The following is an 18,873-nucleotide window of genomic DNA, read 5'->3' as shown; positions in this document are numbered from 1 at the left end:
GTGCCTTTAGAAACTAGGGCTCTGGGAGCAGAGTTCCTGAGCCACTGACTAGCTCTTTGATTTGGGGCAAGTGGTTTAAACTCTGTGCTTTGATGTGTTTGTCTGCAAAAAGGGGGTGTTGATAATTCTACCTATATGCTAGAGGACTGAATTAAATGAGCTAATGTGTACATAGCACTTACAACAGTGCTTGGCTCATAGGAGCATCCCATTAAATGTTGGCTCTGAGGACAACGCTCATTTCTCATGGAAAGGGCTTCTACCAAAGACTCAGTAAGGACAACTTCTGACCTACAGGAAATTCCAGCTGGTGTCTCTGAGGTTTTCCTGCTTCATTCTTCCAGGAAAATCATTGTCTTAAGTTATTTTTGGACTTTCTATACACTGGGGGTATTTTGAGACGCAGTATGGAAACCTGTGCTTGAAACTGTAGAAAGAAACTCTACCAATGAGAAAATAACATATAAGACAGCATTTGCAGTATTTACTGCATGAACTGCTTCAATGCCAAGTTGGGCACTTTTCTGTCGTCCCCGTATAAACGTACAATGTTGCTGGACTGTGACTGCTATACCAGGCAAGGGCCTCAGTCCAGAATGTTGGAGCATTAGAGGCCCAGCACCCTCTCTCATCTGGCCTGGAGGAGGCTGTGGCCAGGGAGGGTCCATGCTCGCCCTGTGGCCCAGCAGGTACAGGTCCAAGCTAAGGTTTGTCTGACCCCAAGTTTGTGGCCTCTTGTCCCCCTGCTCTGGTCCTCTGGGGCCAGACAGCAGAGGGAATGCCACCCTTTTCTTCCAGGATGAACCCTTCATGGCATCTGCCTTCCCTACCCCATCAAGACCAAATGTGGGACATAGGAGCCATTGGCTGTGGGGCTGTCAAACCTCCCGGCTCTGCCGACTGATCTTGAGTGCTTTTCTGATTCAGACAGGTAACAGCCAAAGAAGCTGGATGTTTATTCTGTTTCTTCCAACTTTCCTTTCTAGAGAAAATTCCCTACACAGATCTAACACTGGGGATCTGTGGGCCAGTTTTGGCCCATAGATATGTTTTGTTTGGGCCATACAGTTTAAACATTTTTTTTGAATTGGTTGTCAACATTTAAAAATTGGCAAATTTTGTACAATAGTCCAGATTTTTGGCTTGTCTTAAAAAATCAGAAGATTTGGCAACTCCAGGCCCACATTCCTGTCTGGCCACATGGGCTGGAGCTGAGGAGAAACTGTCCTTCCCAGCCGGGGCACTGGCATTTCAGTTCCCTCTAGACTCACACCTTGTCTTGTTCCTAGGCCACGTCACTCACTTGAGATGCCTCCCATAGGCCGTCAGGTTTTGACGTTTGGGAACATGGCCACTCGGTCTCCATTCCAGGATGGCGCTTTGTCCAGTGCTAGAATTGGTCAGAATGAGAACTCACGTCCAATAACACTGGTAATTATCACTTCATGGTTAAGCATCTGCTGTGTGCTAGACCCTGGGTTATGAGGTTTGCACTCATGATCTGTGAGCTCCACACTGCCTATAAATAATATATGATTCCCCATGCTGCAGATGGGAAAGACTGAGGCTCAGAGAAGTGAAGGCTCTTGGACAAGTCTCATCAGGCATGCAGACAGGGGAGGCTGACGTGGGATCCAGGATGTTCCCTGCAGAGCCTCGTATATCTGGCCCTCATTCTCACTGTGAGCTGCACACCTGCCCTTGTTTGTGTTCACATCTCTCCATAGGACAAGAAGATGTGTGTACCCTGAAACGCAGGGCCTGCCTGCTCCTAGAGATGGAAAGACTCCTGGTGAAACTTCCTGCAGAGTTTCCCTTCAGGATTACAGGGTGCTGTCTTCCAAGAGGAATCCTCTTGGGTGCCACTTCAAGGGGGAGGCTTGATGGATCAAAAGCGGCCTCAGATCAGGCAGACCCAGGTTTGGCTGCAGCTCCACCATGACCTAGCCATAGGAATGGAGCCATCTGGCTCGAACTATTTCTGCACCCCTCACCCTACTGGCTGCTTCCATTTTTTGCCTCCCTCCCGTCTTCCCTTCTCCCTCACACTTAGTGAACACTTTCTTTACTCTTCTGAGCCTCCACTTTTTCATATGTAGACGACTAGTGCCTGGAACTGTGACCAGCAAGGTTTAGACCCTCAATAACTTTTAGCCACCATGACTGAACCGTGAACCTCTTGCTCATTTTCACATTGGAAAGTACACTGACAGGGCAGAGCCCTAGGGTTATGGAGTTTTAGTGAAAATATTGACTTAAAACATAGCATTTTCCCCCTGGGCACCTTGATCAAAGCATTGGGAAGATGTGGGATACACTGAATTACCCAGGTCCCCATAATGCTGGGTCCTCCTGTTCTTGTGGACTGGGTACCTTCTTTGTTGTGAGCACTGTGTGAGGTGCCTTACTTCCTCAAAGGTCAGCAGTGGTTTTATCTCCATTTCACAGGTGAAGAAACAGTCCCAGAGAGGTTAGGTATTATGTGAGAGACAAAGCAGCTGGTAAGTGGAGCTTAGATGCAGACTTAAATCCGAGCTGACCCTCCCCAGAGTTTGTGCTCTTCACCCTACACTGGGGGGCCTGACTGTAACCTCTGCCCCTACACGTGAGCGAACCCAGAGTGCCAAGTGACCATGTAACAAAGATTGAGGAATTCTCTGTCCCTCGTAAGGTTTCAGTGTTTTTGGCTGATCACTAAGTCTCAATATTGATTTCATACTACTTAGGTGGGTGGTGGTGGTGGCGGGGGAACGCTCCCTGGTTTAATTCTGAAATTCTGGGCCGCCTTCCTGTGCTCACCCTGCTCACCCTTAAGAGAGACTGGCTGACCCACGGGGCGGGGTCTCGTTCCTAGGGGAGGTTTGTGCTGTGAAGTTTGCCTCGGCCTCTCTAGGACGGTTTTTCCTTATAATTTACATTCCCATGTCCACCTCTTGCTGTTTTGTCCAGAAGAAGTTCTTGCATCCATATTTGGTGATTTGTCTCTCAGTTTCCCTCCCCCCACTCCAAGGTGTCTGCCAAAATCCTGTATAATTCGTATCATCTCCCAAGCTGTTATAGTATATGAGGGCAGAGGATAATTTCGTTATTTTTGAAAAAAGATTCTCAGCACAAGTAAGAAAGGAGGGGGGAAGTTTTCATACTCACCGCATGAAATAGACAATATTTCCTGAAACAGGAGATACGAACCTCAAAGAATTTAAAATAAAACATTCATTTTATTATTTTTTTAAAGAAGGAAAATGAGGGGGGAAAAAAAGTAGAATAGTCAGTCTTTTTATCCTAAGTACAGATGAAATTGATTAAACCTTAAAGACTGGCCTCCGCACACCCGGTTTATTAATTGAAGAATTTCCTCTTACCCAGAATGGGAAGTTCACATTAAAATCGAGCTTGCCCCTGAGTGGCAGTGACACTTGAGAACTGAACATTTTCCACAATCCTATTTTCTCTTCGGTGCTAGAGGAAATCCTAAAATGGTTAAAAGGGGGGGGGAGGGGGCTTACAGGGGAGAGGGAGCAGAAACCGTACATTTTAAGGAAGCCTTCTTTCATTTCCTTGTAAAGCATGAAATCAAATTATAGCTCATGGACCACAATTATTTTATTTCTACATTTCAAATTCCATTTTCTGCTGCTTTTCACTGCTCTAGAACAGGAGTTGTACTGTTGTGCAAAGTCAGCTAAAAAGATTACCCTAGATAGACTACGACACAGTAGCTTAAAGAAGCAAACAGGCAAAACTCTGTTAAGTAGTGGGGAGTCATGGCCCTGCAGAACCTGTGCGTCAGCCTCCATCCGGAGAGGGGGTGGCAGAGGCCAGCGTTCCCTTTGGCCCTTTGATCCAAGGGAGCACAGATGCCTCTTCTCTTGAGTGGGGGCAATGTGACTGGTGTTTACTCCGGGGCCTCCTAAGGGTGGGCCACAGGCCTGGTGATGAGGAACTGGTTGGTGCCTGGCCCGTGATCAGTACTGCCGCTTGCCAGGGTTGGAAGTTCACGTCTGTTCCAGTTGTCATCCTGTCCCTCCCATTTTGTACGAGCTCTTTGCTGGTCCCTTTTCGGCGATGAGCAGGCCTCTGGTTCAGAGCTGGGGCAGCCAGCATTACCTAGTGGCATTCAATAGCATCGCACCCCATTGCTTTGTGTTCTCAGTCTGTTCATCTTTATGCTTAATTTCGACTTATGGCGAGTTTTGTGCATTTATTGTCATGTAAAGTCATTTTAAATATAAATGCATTTGAGTTCAAAAAAACGACTTAGCCCACATAAGTAAATAACCATAGGCATGGCAGAGATCAGTGGTGGTGCGTGGACAGGGAACCCTGGTGTAAGCCATACTCCCTCCCTGCAGCCTGCCAGCACTGTTCTGAACATTTCTGGCAAAGAGCCCCTTGACTGTGAAAAGACGTCATCTGCATCTTTACTCACCCTGCCTCTCAGGAAGTTCTCCTATAGGTCTCTCTGAGTTCCTTCATGCTTCCGTTCAAGATCACCTCCTTTGTATTTCCCGCCAATGAGGAGCATGGGGTCTCAACCTCTGAACTTGACACCTCCCGATTTCCTCTTCCCTTGGCCTTGTGGTGGGCACATGCTGTGTGGTAGCATACGGCTCCGGGTTGGACTTCGGGCCTCCAGTTTGCTACCTGAGCAACTGTGGGAGGGTCACTTGAGATCTCTCCAAGCCTCAGTTTCTCCGTTTGTAGAAAGTGTTAATTAATAATATTAAGTTCCTCCTTCTGCACTGTTGTGAGGATTGATTGAAATCGTGTGCATGGGGTAGTCTTGGGGATTCAATGGCTCTTCATTTTCTTTCTCCATTTCCCAACTTCCTGACACTCCAGTCATTGTTTTATTTATTTTTTCATTTTGAAATAATTTCAAACTTATAGAAGACCTTAAATAGTACAGAAAACTCCCACATGCCCTCCACTCTTTAGTTATGCTCAGGACCGTCTCTGACCGTGTTGTCTGGTTTTGGTGCACCCAGGTGTGGGGGTTGCTCTCCAGCAAGCCTTAAAACCGCTGACTGGGGAGTGAGGACAAGTCTCTGGTTCCTGCATTGATCTTGCAGAAGGACAGAATGTCATTAACAGAACATCATTATGACCCCTAGACAGACATAATGGGGTCTGCCTCCATCTCTCTTCTGCCCCCATTCCCCAACATGGCATTGTTATAACTTGTAGAATCCAGTCTGGTCCTTTAAGGAGAGTTTCCTAGCAGGAGAGATGCATGCCAAGAATGGTGTCTGAGATGCTTTTATGTGTACATAGGTATCACATTAAGAGACCTTAAGCACTGCAAGAGAGTTATTCTGCTTTTGGGGTTCTTTAAATCCTCTGAGTCCATTAAGGAAAAGCTGTCTCTCTGATCGGTGTCTGGAGCTTTAACACTTAACATTGTGAGCTCCGTACCTATGGCAGCAAATGTGTCTGGCTAGAATTTAATAGTGTTTTATTTTTCATATGCTTGATTTTGGTCCTTTTACTTAGCTTAGGTAAGTAATTGTTTTTAATTTTTAATTTTTAAAAATAAATTGATTTTGAATCAGTATTATATATGAGAAGTTTGAAATTTAAAAGGTACAAAAGCAAAGGCAGTAAGAAGTAGATCTCCCGTGCACCCTAGTCCCTGCTTACCTGGTTTACTTCGCCAGAGACAAATGACTGTGATAAGTTTCTTCTAAAAATTCCAAGGACAGTGACTTCAGGCAGATACTTTCTTATGCACAACCTGTAGAAATGGCAGTATACTGAGTACGCCCTGTTGGCAAGACTTCCACTCAGGGAATAGAACTGCTCTGTGCTTTTTCGTAGCTGTGTAATATTCTGTTATGTGGTCATGCCTTAATTGTAGGTAACAGCCTCCCTCCTGATGGGCAGCTAGGCTGGCTCCATGTTTGGGCTACTGCAGACAGGTTGCAACAATGGCCTTGACTGTGCCTCATTTGCATGGGGTGTTGTCAGATCACAATACACACTTTCGATGGCTATTGCCAGCATGGCCTCCAAAGAGGTTTTATCAGCACATGTCCCAAATGGACAGAATTGTCTGTCTCTCCACATTCTTAGTGGCAGGGTGTCGTCAGTTTGAAGGGATGACTCCAAACACTGGACTGGGAGAGCTTGACTTTGAATTCTAGTCCTTTCTTCCCAGTCCTGTGACCTAATCTCATCTCTGAATAGGGGTAGTGATGCAAGGTTGTGTGGAGGTTGCTCGGTGTCAGTGTATGTAGTCAGCAGCACCTGGCAGGGCAAGGACTTATTACTCGTCTGGCCCTTTGATTGTGGGATAATTTTGCCAACCCACCAGGTGAAAAAAATTAGAGCCTTAGCATCATTTCTGTTTGCATTTTTCTTGTTATTGATGAGGTAGGGCATCTTATTATATGTCTGAGCTCTGTGTATTTCTTTTCTTTGCCCTTGCTTCTTGTTTGACTTCCCTCCAGCTGACCCAGTCTCCTTGCTGGTGCTTGGACATCCGGACCCCCTGACACCCCATAGGGTCTTTGCATCGCTCCCTCCCCCTGCCTGGAATGTTCTTCCCCTGGTGAACTGCCAGGTCCTCTCCTCCAAGTCCTGGCTCAGATATCTCCTTCTCAGTGAGGCCCATCCTGACAGCCTGAATTAAAATTGTAACTCTCCTGCCTCCTGTGCATTCCTGAGCCATTTTTTTCCTGCTCTCCTTTCCCCCAGGACTCTTAACCATCCTCCCCTCTCCTATGAGACTCACGTATTATATGTGTTGTTGGCTTTTAGCCCTACTTTACTGGCTGGCGAGTCCCTCTTGTAAGACTGTCCTATGTCCTCATCTCTGGTGTGCCAAGCATCAGTCTACGGCCGGCAAGTAGGAGGTGCTCAGTGAATACCCTTAGTGTGAGCTCTCTGTAGAGATTGCTGCCATTTTGGATTGGGTCATTGCTCTTTTTATTAGCAGTTTGAAGAAGCTTTTTAACTATTAAGGAGACTAGTCCTTTGTGGCTGGTGTGTCCCTAGTCCTGTTGGCCTTTATCATACTTTTGTCCATGCAGAAATGTTTGATTTTTATGTTGTTGAATTTGTTAGTCTTTCATTTTTGTTTTATTTTGTTTTGTTTCTTTTCTATCTTTCTGGGTTTTGTGTCTTTCCTAGGTAGGTTTTGTTTTAATATCATAAAAAATTTTTTCAGGTGTTTTCTTCCAGGACTTTTATGGTTTTATATTTATATTTTTATTTTTTAAAGATTTTATTTATTTATTTGACAGACAGAGATCACAAGTAGGCAGAGAGAGAGAGAGAGAGAGAGAGAGGAGGAAGCAGGCTCCCTGCTGAGCAGAGAGCCCAACTCGAGGCTTGATCTCACGACACCAGGACCATGACCCGAGCCGAAGGCAGAGGCTTTAACCCACTGAGCCACCCAGAGGCCCCTATATTTTTATTTTTAAAGCTTTGGTCCTTGGGAATTTATTTTGGTGTGATGTGTGAGGTAGAGCCTCAACTTTAGTTTTATCTAGACAGCTGCCTGCTGTCCCTGTGTCCCAGGTGAGTATTTCTCCCCACCCCCATCCCCTGGTTGACACATGTAGACAGGGAGGCCCAGAGAAGGAAGGCTACTCACCCCGATCTCAGTCTCACAGCCCGTGAGTCTATCCGCACCATTGCCCTCCCTCAGCTCTGTGGGGGTTTTGCCACCAGTCTCCAGCGTTTATTGTTTTTTGGCTTTTCTTCCTTTTGGCGGGGGCCCAGCACCTCTATTTGTCTGGTCTTGTCAGCAGCTGTGTATTTGTTTCCTTGGTCTCTTACACGGGCTCTCTTTGTTGTTTCCCCTGTTCTTCCACTGCTAACATCGCTCCCATTGTTCTCCTCCGGGGTTTCTTTTGGTGCTGATGAATGCCTCCTTTCGCTGCCTCCTGGAGGATCGTGCCTCTGGTTTGGGATGCGTCCTGGAGGATGAGGACACTGGCGGCTTGTCTTTACACCTTTTTAGCTCTCCTTCCTCCTCCCGTCCTTAGGGCCTTTCCCGCTTGCTCTTCATGATGCTGGAGAGTTCCCAGGAGATGTGGCAATGGCCAAGAGGCAGCTGGCAGTAGAAAAGGAAGACATTTTTAAGTTAGTCAGCCCTGGGTTCTAGCCCTGCCTCTCCTGTTTACTGTGATGTGATGAGACCTCAGATTTCTCTGTATTAAAATGGGAGAGTCTCCTCCTCATGGGCTTTGGTTAGGGCAGAGCAAACACACATCAAGTGGGGCTTGTGAGCCCGTGTACCTGTTAGGAGCCGGCAGGTGGCATAAATGCCAGGGTATGAGGCAGTAGGGAGTTTGGGGACAGGCAGGGTTGTTAATGTGCCGTGGGACCTTGATGACTTATTGAAGATGTCCAGTCCTGCCTGCCCAGATTCTTCTGCTTGGGTGTCTCCCTGCTGGTCTGGTGGAATTTGGAAAGATGTTCGTGGAGGACCCTAACTTTGCAGGCTGGGTTAGAACAATAAGGACTTCCTGCCCACTGGCAGGCACAGGGCTTGCTGCTATGGCTGGCACTCACCAGTGCCCCCTGTGGCACTATCGTGGATACTGTCACTTTCGCTGTATCTGTCACTATCACTATACTATCACGTGGATACTGACACTATTGTGGATACTGCTGGATTGGGGCAGGTATTGGTAGTGTTTGTTCCATGCTGCTGTTAATATTCTCTGTTCTTCTCAGCCTTTAAAGGGCATGGGGCCTTTGCAGGAAGGAGATGGTCGCTTTGGAGCTTTTATGGTGCCGGGAATCATGATACAAGTACTGATAGGATAGCAGCTTGTGTTTACTGAGCACTTAGTATGTGCCATGTGCTTTGCAGGCCCTTGCCTCTTAACATGTTGGTCTCTGGGTTGGCAGGCTACAGGGGAGGAATCCCAGACTCGGAGAGGTCAGGAGGTCTGTCTGCCTGAGGCTACGAAGCTGACAGGGGTGGGGGGTGCCTGCTCTTGGGGACGGGCCACTCGGATTCCCTGCCTCCCTGCCCTGCATCTCTCCGGTGCCTGCCAGGGCACTGCAGGTGGGCTTCCAGGCCGCTGCTGCTTTCCTCCCACTAAAGGGCAGCAACTCCCACTAAGGATTATTTTGCTCACGTGTCCCACTTGCAAGTATGCCATCCCTCTGGGCTGCCTCCAACCTCCGTGTCAGATTTTCCACCAGGTCCATAGGAATCAAAATGGAGTTATGGTCCCTGTTTTACAGATGAGGGACTAGAGCTCAGAGAGGGTAAATAATGTTAAAAAACTTCCCTTTGAAGATGTTCATGAAAACGATCATCTGGGAGGAACAAGGGTCACAGGCATTGGGGCCTCCTCCTGTGACTGGGACCTCCTTGGGCTTTGTGATCCCACACAGGAGGGGCTGGGCCAGGCCAGTGCCTCCAGTCTGTTGGACACCCGGCACATCCTACAGTGGGCAGAGTGACCCATGGCAATTGTGTAGTGGCATGGGACATTGCCAATATGTGACTCCAGTGAGGGAGGCAGGTCCTGGAGAGAGGTAGGGAGGGCGAGGAGAGGGGCTGGCAGACAGTGTATGCAAGTCAGACATGCTGCCTGTGCCCTGGTGGGTGCTAGGCCCATGGAGGCCATGGGGACCCCACACCTGACCGCTTGGCAGGCTCTTCCTTCTCCATACCCCACATCAGTTGGTAACCTCACTCCTTTGTCCACATGTGTTTGCGGGGAAGTAGGGGGCTCCTGGACGGGTGGGAGCAGTGCGACTCTGAATGTGAGGCTGGGCTGAGAGCTTGGCTCAGCATTGACAGCCCTAAATGCAGCTCTGCTTAGTGAGAACTCTGCTGGCCTTACCCCTTTGAGTCCCCTGCCAGCCTCTTGCTGTGGGCATCTTTGTTTAGATTCTGATTTACAGATGAGGAAGCGGAGGCCGCCCAGTGGTTGGGTGCCTCCAAGTCCTGCTCTCACCTCTTCCTCCCACATGTGGCCTTTGGCTCCCCACCTGGACATTGACCTTCTTTGCTAAGCTTCCTCCACTTCCAGACCCTCTGATTCTGTGCTGTGGAGGGCAGGCAGACATCCCCAATATACCGATGTACACTCTATTGTGCCAGTAGGAATCTGAAAGGGGGAAATCAAGGTCATTGTACTTTGGGGACAGTATGCAAAGGGAGGAAGACTGAGATGCACAAAATGGACACACACCTGAGTGGACTCTCCATAAGGGGGCCAAGTGGCCGCCATGTGATGGAAGTCTTGACCCCTCCTGGCAGAGCCTCAGGGCCAGGGCAGGGGAGCCTATATTGGTGTCAATCCAGTAGTGGGTTTTCATCGTAGCTGGACAGTTTGGGGCAAGTTATTTAACCTGCCTGAGCCTCAGTCTTCTTGCCCATAAAATGGAGAAACAAGCAATATGTTGAATAAATGAATTAAAATAATAGCAATAATGATAGCACCTTTGGATTGTGGAGCTGCAGCTCCTCCTCCTGCCCTGGGCCCTGAGGGGCACTTCGGACCCCTGCTGTGCTGTTCTCCTACACCCACAGGGGCATGCACATGTGTCCCCAACCACGTACAGAGTGAGCTCTTCACTCTGGACACAGGATTGCTCAGGGCCACAGGATGCTCTGGTAGAAAGAAGTCGGTGGGCCCAAGTTCACATTGCTCTGACTGAGTTCTTGCTCCTGACCTTGACTTGGTTACTTCACCTCTCTGGGCCTTTGTTTTCTCATCTGTGATAACCACATGGCAAGGTTGAGGTGCAGTGAAGAGAAGCAAATCTGTAGACTACCATGTGCGTGCCACAGTGGAGTTGTAGAAGGAAAAGCAATCAGAGCTGTTTACGATATTGAAGATTTCCTATGGCCCAGGTGCTGTTCTGAGCCCTCCCCACGTGATGTGTCCTTTAGTCTTCACTGAGGCCCACTGGCTGGGCTCGTTCCCATCCTCACGCTCACGAAGCTCACGAGGACGCTGAGGCACATGGAGTTCTGATGCATTTGGGTCATAATAATAATAAGATAGACATGGCCACTCGAGTTGTATATTATTGATGACAATATACTTATATTGTTTATTGAATATTTAGTAAGTCACCAGTTAAAAATACATTTCTCTTCATTTTAGATTTAATATTATTTTCTCCTTTTTTGGATGTTCATAGCTTTTGATGAAAAAAATCAAATTTTATGGTTAAAGATGTGATTTTGAGCTTGCTAAAATGTTTCAAGTTTTATGTTCTGTTTCTCTAGCTGAAACATTTTTTCTCTGAACACACATTTTTTTTTCTGGAGTCTTAGAAGGAAAATTACATTTCACAGATAACTTTGTTAAATGCTGACCTTTGTGAGTTTTTCTTTATTTTTTATTTTTGAAATGATTAAGATGTATAATCTACAGATTGGAAATTACAACTTTTTAAAGTACTGAGAAACTTTAACCCTGTTATAATTATTCTGCAAACCTTTAAAGGGATCTATAGTCAGAACAACTAGATGAAAAGCCCTGATAGTCGGAAAAATATAGAGGGTCATTTGTAAGCTGCAAGTTCCTGACTTGTGTTTCCCGCCCACTCGCTCGCTGTGCCCCTCTCCTCTCAGAATGGTTTCCTACTCTGGGTTCGTGGGAATTGGGAATGACACTGTTTGATTCATATTGTGGCAATACTGGGGATTTTGAAAAAGACAAGACGGGCCAGTTATGTCACTTCCTGTCGTCTGATCAAAAGTTTGATGAAGAAGCGGGAGTGACTGAGAGCTGCTGCTGGGCAGTGGGCAGAGTTGCCTGCTGCTGACCCCTGGTTCTCAGTGGGACCTGTCAAGTCGCCGTGACCTCTGGTTTCCTTAGAAGTGCCTGATGTTGGCTATGCTGCGACAGGTCTGCTGAAGAGCCTGGCCTTTTGGAGCAGATCTGTGTGCCTCTCGCAACAATGGTGGCTTGTAGATGCTGGAGTAAGGCCACAGAGGAAATCCTGACTAGCCTGAGAGTTTAGGGCCTGGCTTCACTTGTCTTCCTGGGTCTGTCAGGCCAGTTTCATTTCTGTCCCCAGGAGCCCAACAGGCATCATCTGTGAGCTTGGCTAAATGCCTGGAATTCATGAGTCCTTCCCTTTCCAGCTACTGGGCCCAGACAAAGGCATTCCTGGGTAGTGTTATATACCAACAGGGAACTGAATCTCTGAGAAAGAACAGAGTCGGGACATGGGGGGAGCTATCATTTGCTCAGGTCAGCCCAACAAAGATTGCCCAGGCTGTGCCCGAACTGGGTCTTGTGCTGGGTGCTACAAATCCAGACCGACAGCCCAGGCTGCGGTCTGTAAGCTCTGAGCTTTGGTGTCAGCAGGGAGGAAGGGCTGGGGGCAGGTGAAGTCTGAGTAGGGGAGCAGGAACAAAAGCAGGGCAGGGAAGGGTGAGAATAATCGTGGGGTGTGACTTGAAGCAGGGAGTAGGTGAGGACTGTGGGAGAAGAGGCTGGAGAGGGGCTGGGTCCCCATGCGGAAGGACAGGCCATGTGGCACATAGGTGGGAACAGGTGTCAGCATTCAAATTGCTCCTCTAACACCTACTTGCCAAGTGACCAAGTGACCAAACTCCTCATCTGTATAGTGGGGTCGGTGATAGTCTGCGTTAGATAGGGAATGATGTTTAGGTTCTAGAGGGAGACCAGGCAGTTGGAATTACTCTTGAAAAGTCCTTATGTCATCCATGAGATAGAGTAGCCTTGCCTTTGTAGGCACTGCTTTGCCCACTACAGTTGGGGGTCAGCTGGTCGGGTGCTGCGACCGTTTTGTGTGAAGGTGGCTCTTCAGTCTTCCCAGAGAATGGCTCACAGGCTGGGAACCCAGGGCTTTCCTTCTCCCACTCACCTGCATGCTTTGTCCCACCCTCCCTCAACACCTGGCCACACGTCCTTGTGACTGGTGACAGATTTGCTTGTGGTGGGAGGACGTGAGGAAAGGTCACATCTTCTGGGGTGGGCTAGGCTCAGGCTCACGCGTTCTCTCTCTCTCTCTCTCTCTCTCTCTCTCTCTGTGTATTCACAGGTGTATGCATATGCCCCTGGGGCAGGGCAGGGAGCACCCGGAAGGCCTCTGAGGTGCACCATGGTGCTCAGTGCAGGGAGAGTGTACCTGGACTACGAGTTAGAAGGGGGGCCCAAAGTCACACCACACATTCCCTTTCAGTAAGAGGACAGCGAGGGCTCTTAGCAGGGGAAAAACACAGATCAGTGTTTTATTTCTTACTTTAGTTGTGTACTTACATAATTTTGTTTATTTCTGAGTGGATTGTACATGCCTCTATTTAAAATTTAAAGGTATATGGGGCTCCTGGGTGGCTTAGTCGGTTGGGTGTCTGCCTTCTACTCAGGTCACAATCTCAGGGTCCTGGGATTGAGGTCCCACATCGGGCTTCCCTGCTCAGTGGGAAGCCTGCTTCTCCCTCTACCCCTCCTCCCTGCTTGTGTTCCCTCTCTTGCTGTGTCTTTCTCTCTCAAAGAAATAATAAACTTAAAAAAAAATTAAAGGTATGGAAGAGGGCACCTAGGTGGCTCGGTCATTTAAATGTCTGGTTCTGGATATATCAACTCAGATCATGATCTCAGGGTTGTGAAATCGAATCCTGAGTCAGGCTCCATGCTCTTTGGGGAGTCTGCTTGAGATTCTCTCTCTGTCCTTCTGCCCCTCCCTCCACTCATGTGCACGCACACTCTTGCTCTCAAATAAAAATATCTTCAAAAAAAGGTGCAGAACAACATGAAAAAGTGCTCCATATCACTCAGCATCAGGGAAGTGCTAATGAAAACCACAATGAGATACCACCTCACACCAGTCAGAATGGCCAAAATTAACAAGTCAGGAAATGACAGATGCTGGCGAGGATGCGGAGGAAGGGGAACCCTCCTACACTGTTGGTGGGAATGCAAGCTGGTGCAGCCACTCTGGAAAACAGCATGGAGGTTCCTCAAAAAGTTGAAAATAGAGCTACCCCATGACCCAGCAATCACACCACTGGGTATTTACCCTAAAGATACAAATGTAGTGACCCGAAGGGGCACATGCACCCCAATGTTTATAGCAGCAATGTCCACAATAGCCAAACTATGGAAAGAACCTAGATGTCCATCAACAGATGAATGGATAAAGAAGATGTGGTGTATATACATATATACATACACACACAATGGAATACTATGCAGCCTTCAAAAGAAATGAAATCTTAACATTTGCGACGACTGTGGATGGAACTAGAGGGCATTATACTGAGCGAAGTAAGTCAGTCAGAGAAAGATAATTACCTTATGATCTCCCTGATATGAGGAAGTGGAGAGGCAAAGTGGGGGGTTTGGGGCAGGGAAGGAAAAAAATGAAACAAGATGGGATCGGGAGGGAGACAAACCATAAGAGACTCTTAATCTCACAAAACAAACTGAGGGTTGCAGGGGCGGGTAGGGGGGTAGGGAGGGGTTGGTTGGGTTATGGACATAGGGGAAGGTATGTGCTATGGTGAGTTCTGTGAAGTGTGTAAATCTGGTGATTCACAGAGCTGTACCCCTGGGGCTAATAATACATTGTATGTTGATAAAAAATAGAAAGTTATTAAAAAATAAATGACGAACATGAAAAAAAAAAGGTGCAGAAGAAGATAAAGTCAGCTCTCCTTCTAACTCCATGCCATTTCTTGTTAGTTGTTCAAAAGTTAGTTGTTTCTTTTAGATTCCTTCAGACATGTTTTATGCACATGGAAGCGATCACTCACAGCACATATACACACCTTTCCCCACCTTTTGACACAGATGCCATTGTTCCGCTGTTTGTTTTTGTCACTCACTTCCCTTTTGAGACTGTTCTGTAGTAGTAAATAAAGAGCTTCTCCATTCCTTTTCATGGCTGGATAGTATTGTACTGCATGGAGGTAACAGTATTTTTTTTTTTTTTTACATGTCCCCTGCTGATGGACATTTGCCTGTTTCCCAGCTGTACCTACAACAAGCACGAACATGTATGTGGTGTTGGCTGGGTCAAAGACCATGTGAATTCTGATAGCTCTTTCCGAATTGACTTTCATAGAGGTGGTACTGATTGAACCTGGCTCAGTGTTATGAATCAGCCATATAGTTGTAGAAAGTTTTTTCTGGGAGGTTGTTTGGATTTCACAGGGGCAAGTCCCATGGGAAGGACAAGTTTTTCCTATTAGGGGGCGGTTGATGCGGGCCTGATGTGTGCATTATGAGGTTTGGGGCCACAATAGATATGGATCCCAGAGATTTGGTAGATATGAATGGGGGTCTTCATTGGTTTGAAGTGAGGTTTTTAGGCCTCAGTGGTTGAAAAAGTATAGGTAATGGAACCAGTATATCCCCCATCCCCCCTCGTGGCTGTACCAAGGCTTAGGCTCTACTTCCTGGTAGGATAAGGGAGATGCCAGTGCTGGCTTCTGTGAGCACTGGCCTGCTCTGCCAGGCCCCTTTGATCACAGCTCCGCTCTGTCCCTGGAACAGGGTGAGGTAGAGAAGGGGCTGGGGAGGGCAGAGCAAAGGGGCGGGAAGGATAGCTGGGACATTCTGAGGCCTGCCTAGAGCTGAGACACCTACTCTTTCTCCTGGGGGATGCTGGAGGAATAGTACAGGTCAGAGGTGGCCAGGAAAGAGTGCTTTAGTAGCGGCGCTAGGCTCCCTAGTGTCTGGTGTTCTTTGGTGCCGATTGGTCTAGAGCAAGGCACCCTGAGACTCTGAGTTCCACCTGGTCTGAAACACTGGTTGTGGAGACTAGGTGGTTGACGAGCGCACATGGTAAATGTGCCAACAGGAAAGACTGCCTCTCTTCACCTTCCCTCCTTTCCCAGGGGTGAGCTTGGGTCATTGGTCACCCACAGAGCAGGCTTCCTCGGTATCACCATGATGATAATTGGGTCCTGAAAATCCCTTCTGGGGCGAAGGGGTAAATATCTGCATATTCCTGTATACCCAAAATAGCACTTTTTTCTTTGGTAAAACGACTGCACATCCTATTTAAAAGGACACATCCCATTCATTAGTCTCCCCAACGTGGGTCAGGGCAGTTTCCCTTCATGGACTCCTCTGAAATTTGTCCCTCTGCTGTTGTTCAGCTCAGGTGTGGCTGTGTATTTAGGGGATGCTCATAACCAGGCATGCATACGTCATACAGAATGCACACACACAACACACACATATATGTATACATGCACGCACACATATATATATAGAAACACACACTCTCACTCACATACTCACATACATGGTATTCACTGTTGAGGTAGCTGAACCTTGACTTGCCCCTACCCTCCCTGAAAGAGCAGGAGCTTCCCACCCAGAACAGAAAGGACAAAAGAAACGAGTAGCTATAACGGAGCCATGGGTGGGAGGATCACAACTAAACCCAACTCCCGTGTGAGGAAGACCCAGGAGCCACAGAGGAGACAAACCCCATGCCTCCCTGTGAGTTTTCTGGTCTTTCTGTCTGCTGTCTTGGCAAGGCAGATTTCTAGGCATTTACCAAGTCTACAACTGAGATTTTTTCTGCTTGGACATTTTTTCCTTGGTAGGATGGAATGAAAGTGAGAAGATTGAGGCAGTAAAATGGGTGGGTTTGGTGGTTCCCTAGCCCTGCTGCATGTTGGCTCTGGGGCTCTGGGTGAGCTAACTGTGTCTCATGGACCTCAGTTTCCTCCTCTCCAGATGAGGTGAGACGCCCATCCCTCATGGTGGTTTGTCATGAGGACTCCGTGGAATCAGGTGGTCAGAGTCCCTCCCCTGCAGCCGGGGCTAGGAGCTATGTGGGGGTTGTTCCTTTCCCACCCCACCCACTTTTGTCTTAATACTTTAATTTGGCTGATTTTGCTTAACCTCAAACATCAGGCCACTTTCTGGAGCGTCCTCTCCTCCATTTCCCTTTCTAACCTTGTCTTCTCTTTCTCCTTGCAGGGGCCCAGATCATTGATCTGATGATGCTGGTCATCGATGTGACTAAAGGGATGCAGACCCAGTCAGCAGAGTGCCTTGTGATTGGGCAGATTGCCTGCCAGAAGCTGATCGTGGTGCTGAACAAAACAGACCTCTTAGCTGAAGGGAAGAGACAGGCAGCGATTGATAAAATGACCAAGAAAATGCAGAAGACCCTGGAGAACACCAAGTAGGTTTGTTACTGAAGGGAGTGTCTGCTTGTATAAGCTGGCTCTGGTGCACACTTCATCTCATTAACACAGATTGGGCACACAGGTATCAGCTGTGGGTCCTAGTGAGTGGGATCTTGCCTGGCACTTACTCTCATCAAGGGCAAAGGCGAAGATGCTATTGCAAGAGACCAAAAAATACAGAAGCATAAGGAAATTTAGAAGTTGATTTTCTAGGAATTTCCTAACGTGACCTGTTGGGGGTTCTTCTCTGCACAGCATTCAGAAACCCAGGCTTCTTCCATCTTGCTGTCTTTCCGCTGTGTGGTGGCATAGCCAGGCTCAGGCGCTACTGTGTTCACGTTTGCAGGAGGGTCCAGAGTGTCAGGAATTCCCAGACCTAGAAGAGGCACACACGCTTCCCACAGATTCTGTGGGTGAGGGAGGACTCAGTCCCATCTGCTTATGTCACCCATGCCTTGGTGTCAGAGAGGCCAGGAAATGGATCCCCTCACCATCTGCTTAGCTACAGCTGGGTTATCAAAAGGGGGACATTGGTTTTGGTGGACACCTGGATGTTTCTGTCACAGAGACCTGTAAAATTAGATGGATGGATGGATGGGCAGACTTTGCTGTTGGAAGGGAAACTGGGAAAGGCAATCACAAAGGAACTTCGTAGTATTTCATGGCAACGGGTTTATGATTTCGTGTTACAGAAGGTAGGGAGTCCTTAAAGAGTTTGTGCAAGGAAGTGGCCGAAAGGTTCTCCCATCCAGAGATGGCTGGCAGCAGGTGGAAGGATGGCTTGGTGACGAGGATCTGGGGGAGTGGAGAACAGACAGGGAGAGGCAGTATGGTGGTGTTCCCAGGGAGAGAAGTGTGGTCTGCGTTCAGGCTGTGGAGGGAGGAGAGGCTGACTGGGGAGACCTTTAACAGGAGAAGCAACAGGACTTGTCGAGTGATTGACTCTGCTATGGTCCATGGGGGTGGCAAGGTAGCAGTGCTGCTGGGCACTGTTGCAGGGCAGTTGGAGGGAGGGGGGACTGTGGGACAGAGAGCCACCGGCTTGTTCAGGCGGCTGCAGGAGTGACTTACTCTGATGTGGTCAAGAAAATGAGAAAACGTCCTTGTTGAGCACAGAGTGTTGGCAAACCTCATTGTTTTATCAATTCCTCTCTTCCTCTGCGGGCCAGCGCCTTTTGATCAATACTAAATAGCGGTCACTGGGAGACAGCGAAGCTTCCTCTTTGCTATGCAGCCCGAGACAATATCCTGCTCCTTCTACTTCTCCTTCTCCTGCCTGTGGAGGGCAAGCAAGTAGAGAGTGTTTTTGTTTCCCCGTCATAAAGATTGATATGCCTTCCCATTTATGATTTTTTTTTCAGATCTAACACCTGCAGCTCTCCCTCAGAATTCTCAAGTTGGTTAAATTAAAGCTCCAGGCCTGTGAATGGGCCAAATATGTCATAAAAGATTTCCTAGCGCTGCCTTTTGTTAGCAAAATTCATCAATCCGATAAAATCGACACATTTAGATAAGTGTTGCATAAGAATTCAGACTTTGTTATTCCCAACGGAAGTGGATATGAGACTGTAAAAAGGAAGATAAAAAATTATATCTTCTTTTTAGTGAGTTATTTGATCTCCCTGCCGTTTTATTTACTTGTCAGAAAGGGGAGAACAGGTCCTTTGGACTCCTGCATAAAAACCCAATACAATGTCAGTATCATTTGCTATATAAATGGGACCTTCTGCGAAGGGCTTGGGATACTATTAAGGATGAATTAA

At 47.7% G+C, this 18,873-nt stretch overlaps 1 protein-coding gene across 3 annotated transcripts in view; it reads left to right on the top strand.

Annotated features, from left to right (window-relative positions):
• Positions 1-18,873, top strand: part of EEFSEC (eukaryotic elongation factor, selenocysteine-tRNA specific) — a 249,492-nt gene that overhangs the window by 70,996 nt on the left and 159,623 nt on the right. For all 3 annotated transcript variants that reach the window (XM_059390445.1, XM_059390446.1, XM_059390444.1), the window contains exon 2: positions 16,899-17,106. In XM_059390445.1, coding sequence (XP_059246428.1) covers positions 16,899-17,106 — 208 coding nt within the window. The remainder of the gene's footprint in view (positions 1-16,898; positions 17,107-18,873) is intronic.

This window comes from Mustela nigripes, chromosome 2 (genome assembly GCF_022355385.1).
Source record: "Mustela nigripes isolate SB6536 chromosome 2, MUSNIG.SB6536, whole genome shotgun sequence".
In the NCBI taxonomy this organism is placed as follows: domain Eukaryota; kingdom Metazoa; phylum Chordata; class Mammalia; order Carnivora; family Mustelidae; genus Mustela; species Mustela nigripes.
This window is presented reverse-complemented; position numbering and strand designations above follow the sequence as displayed.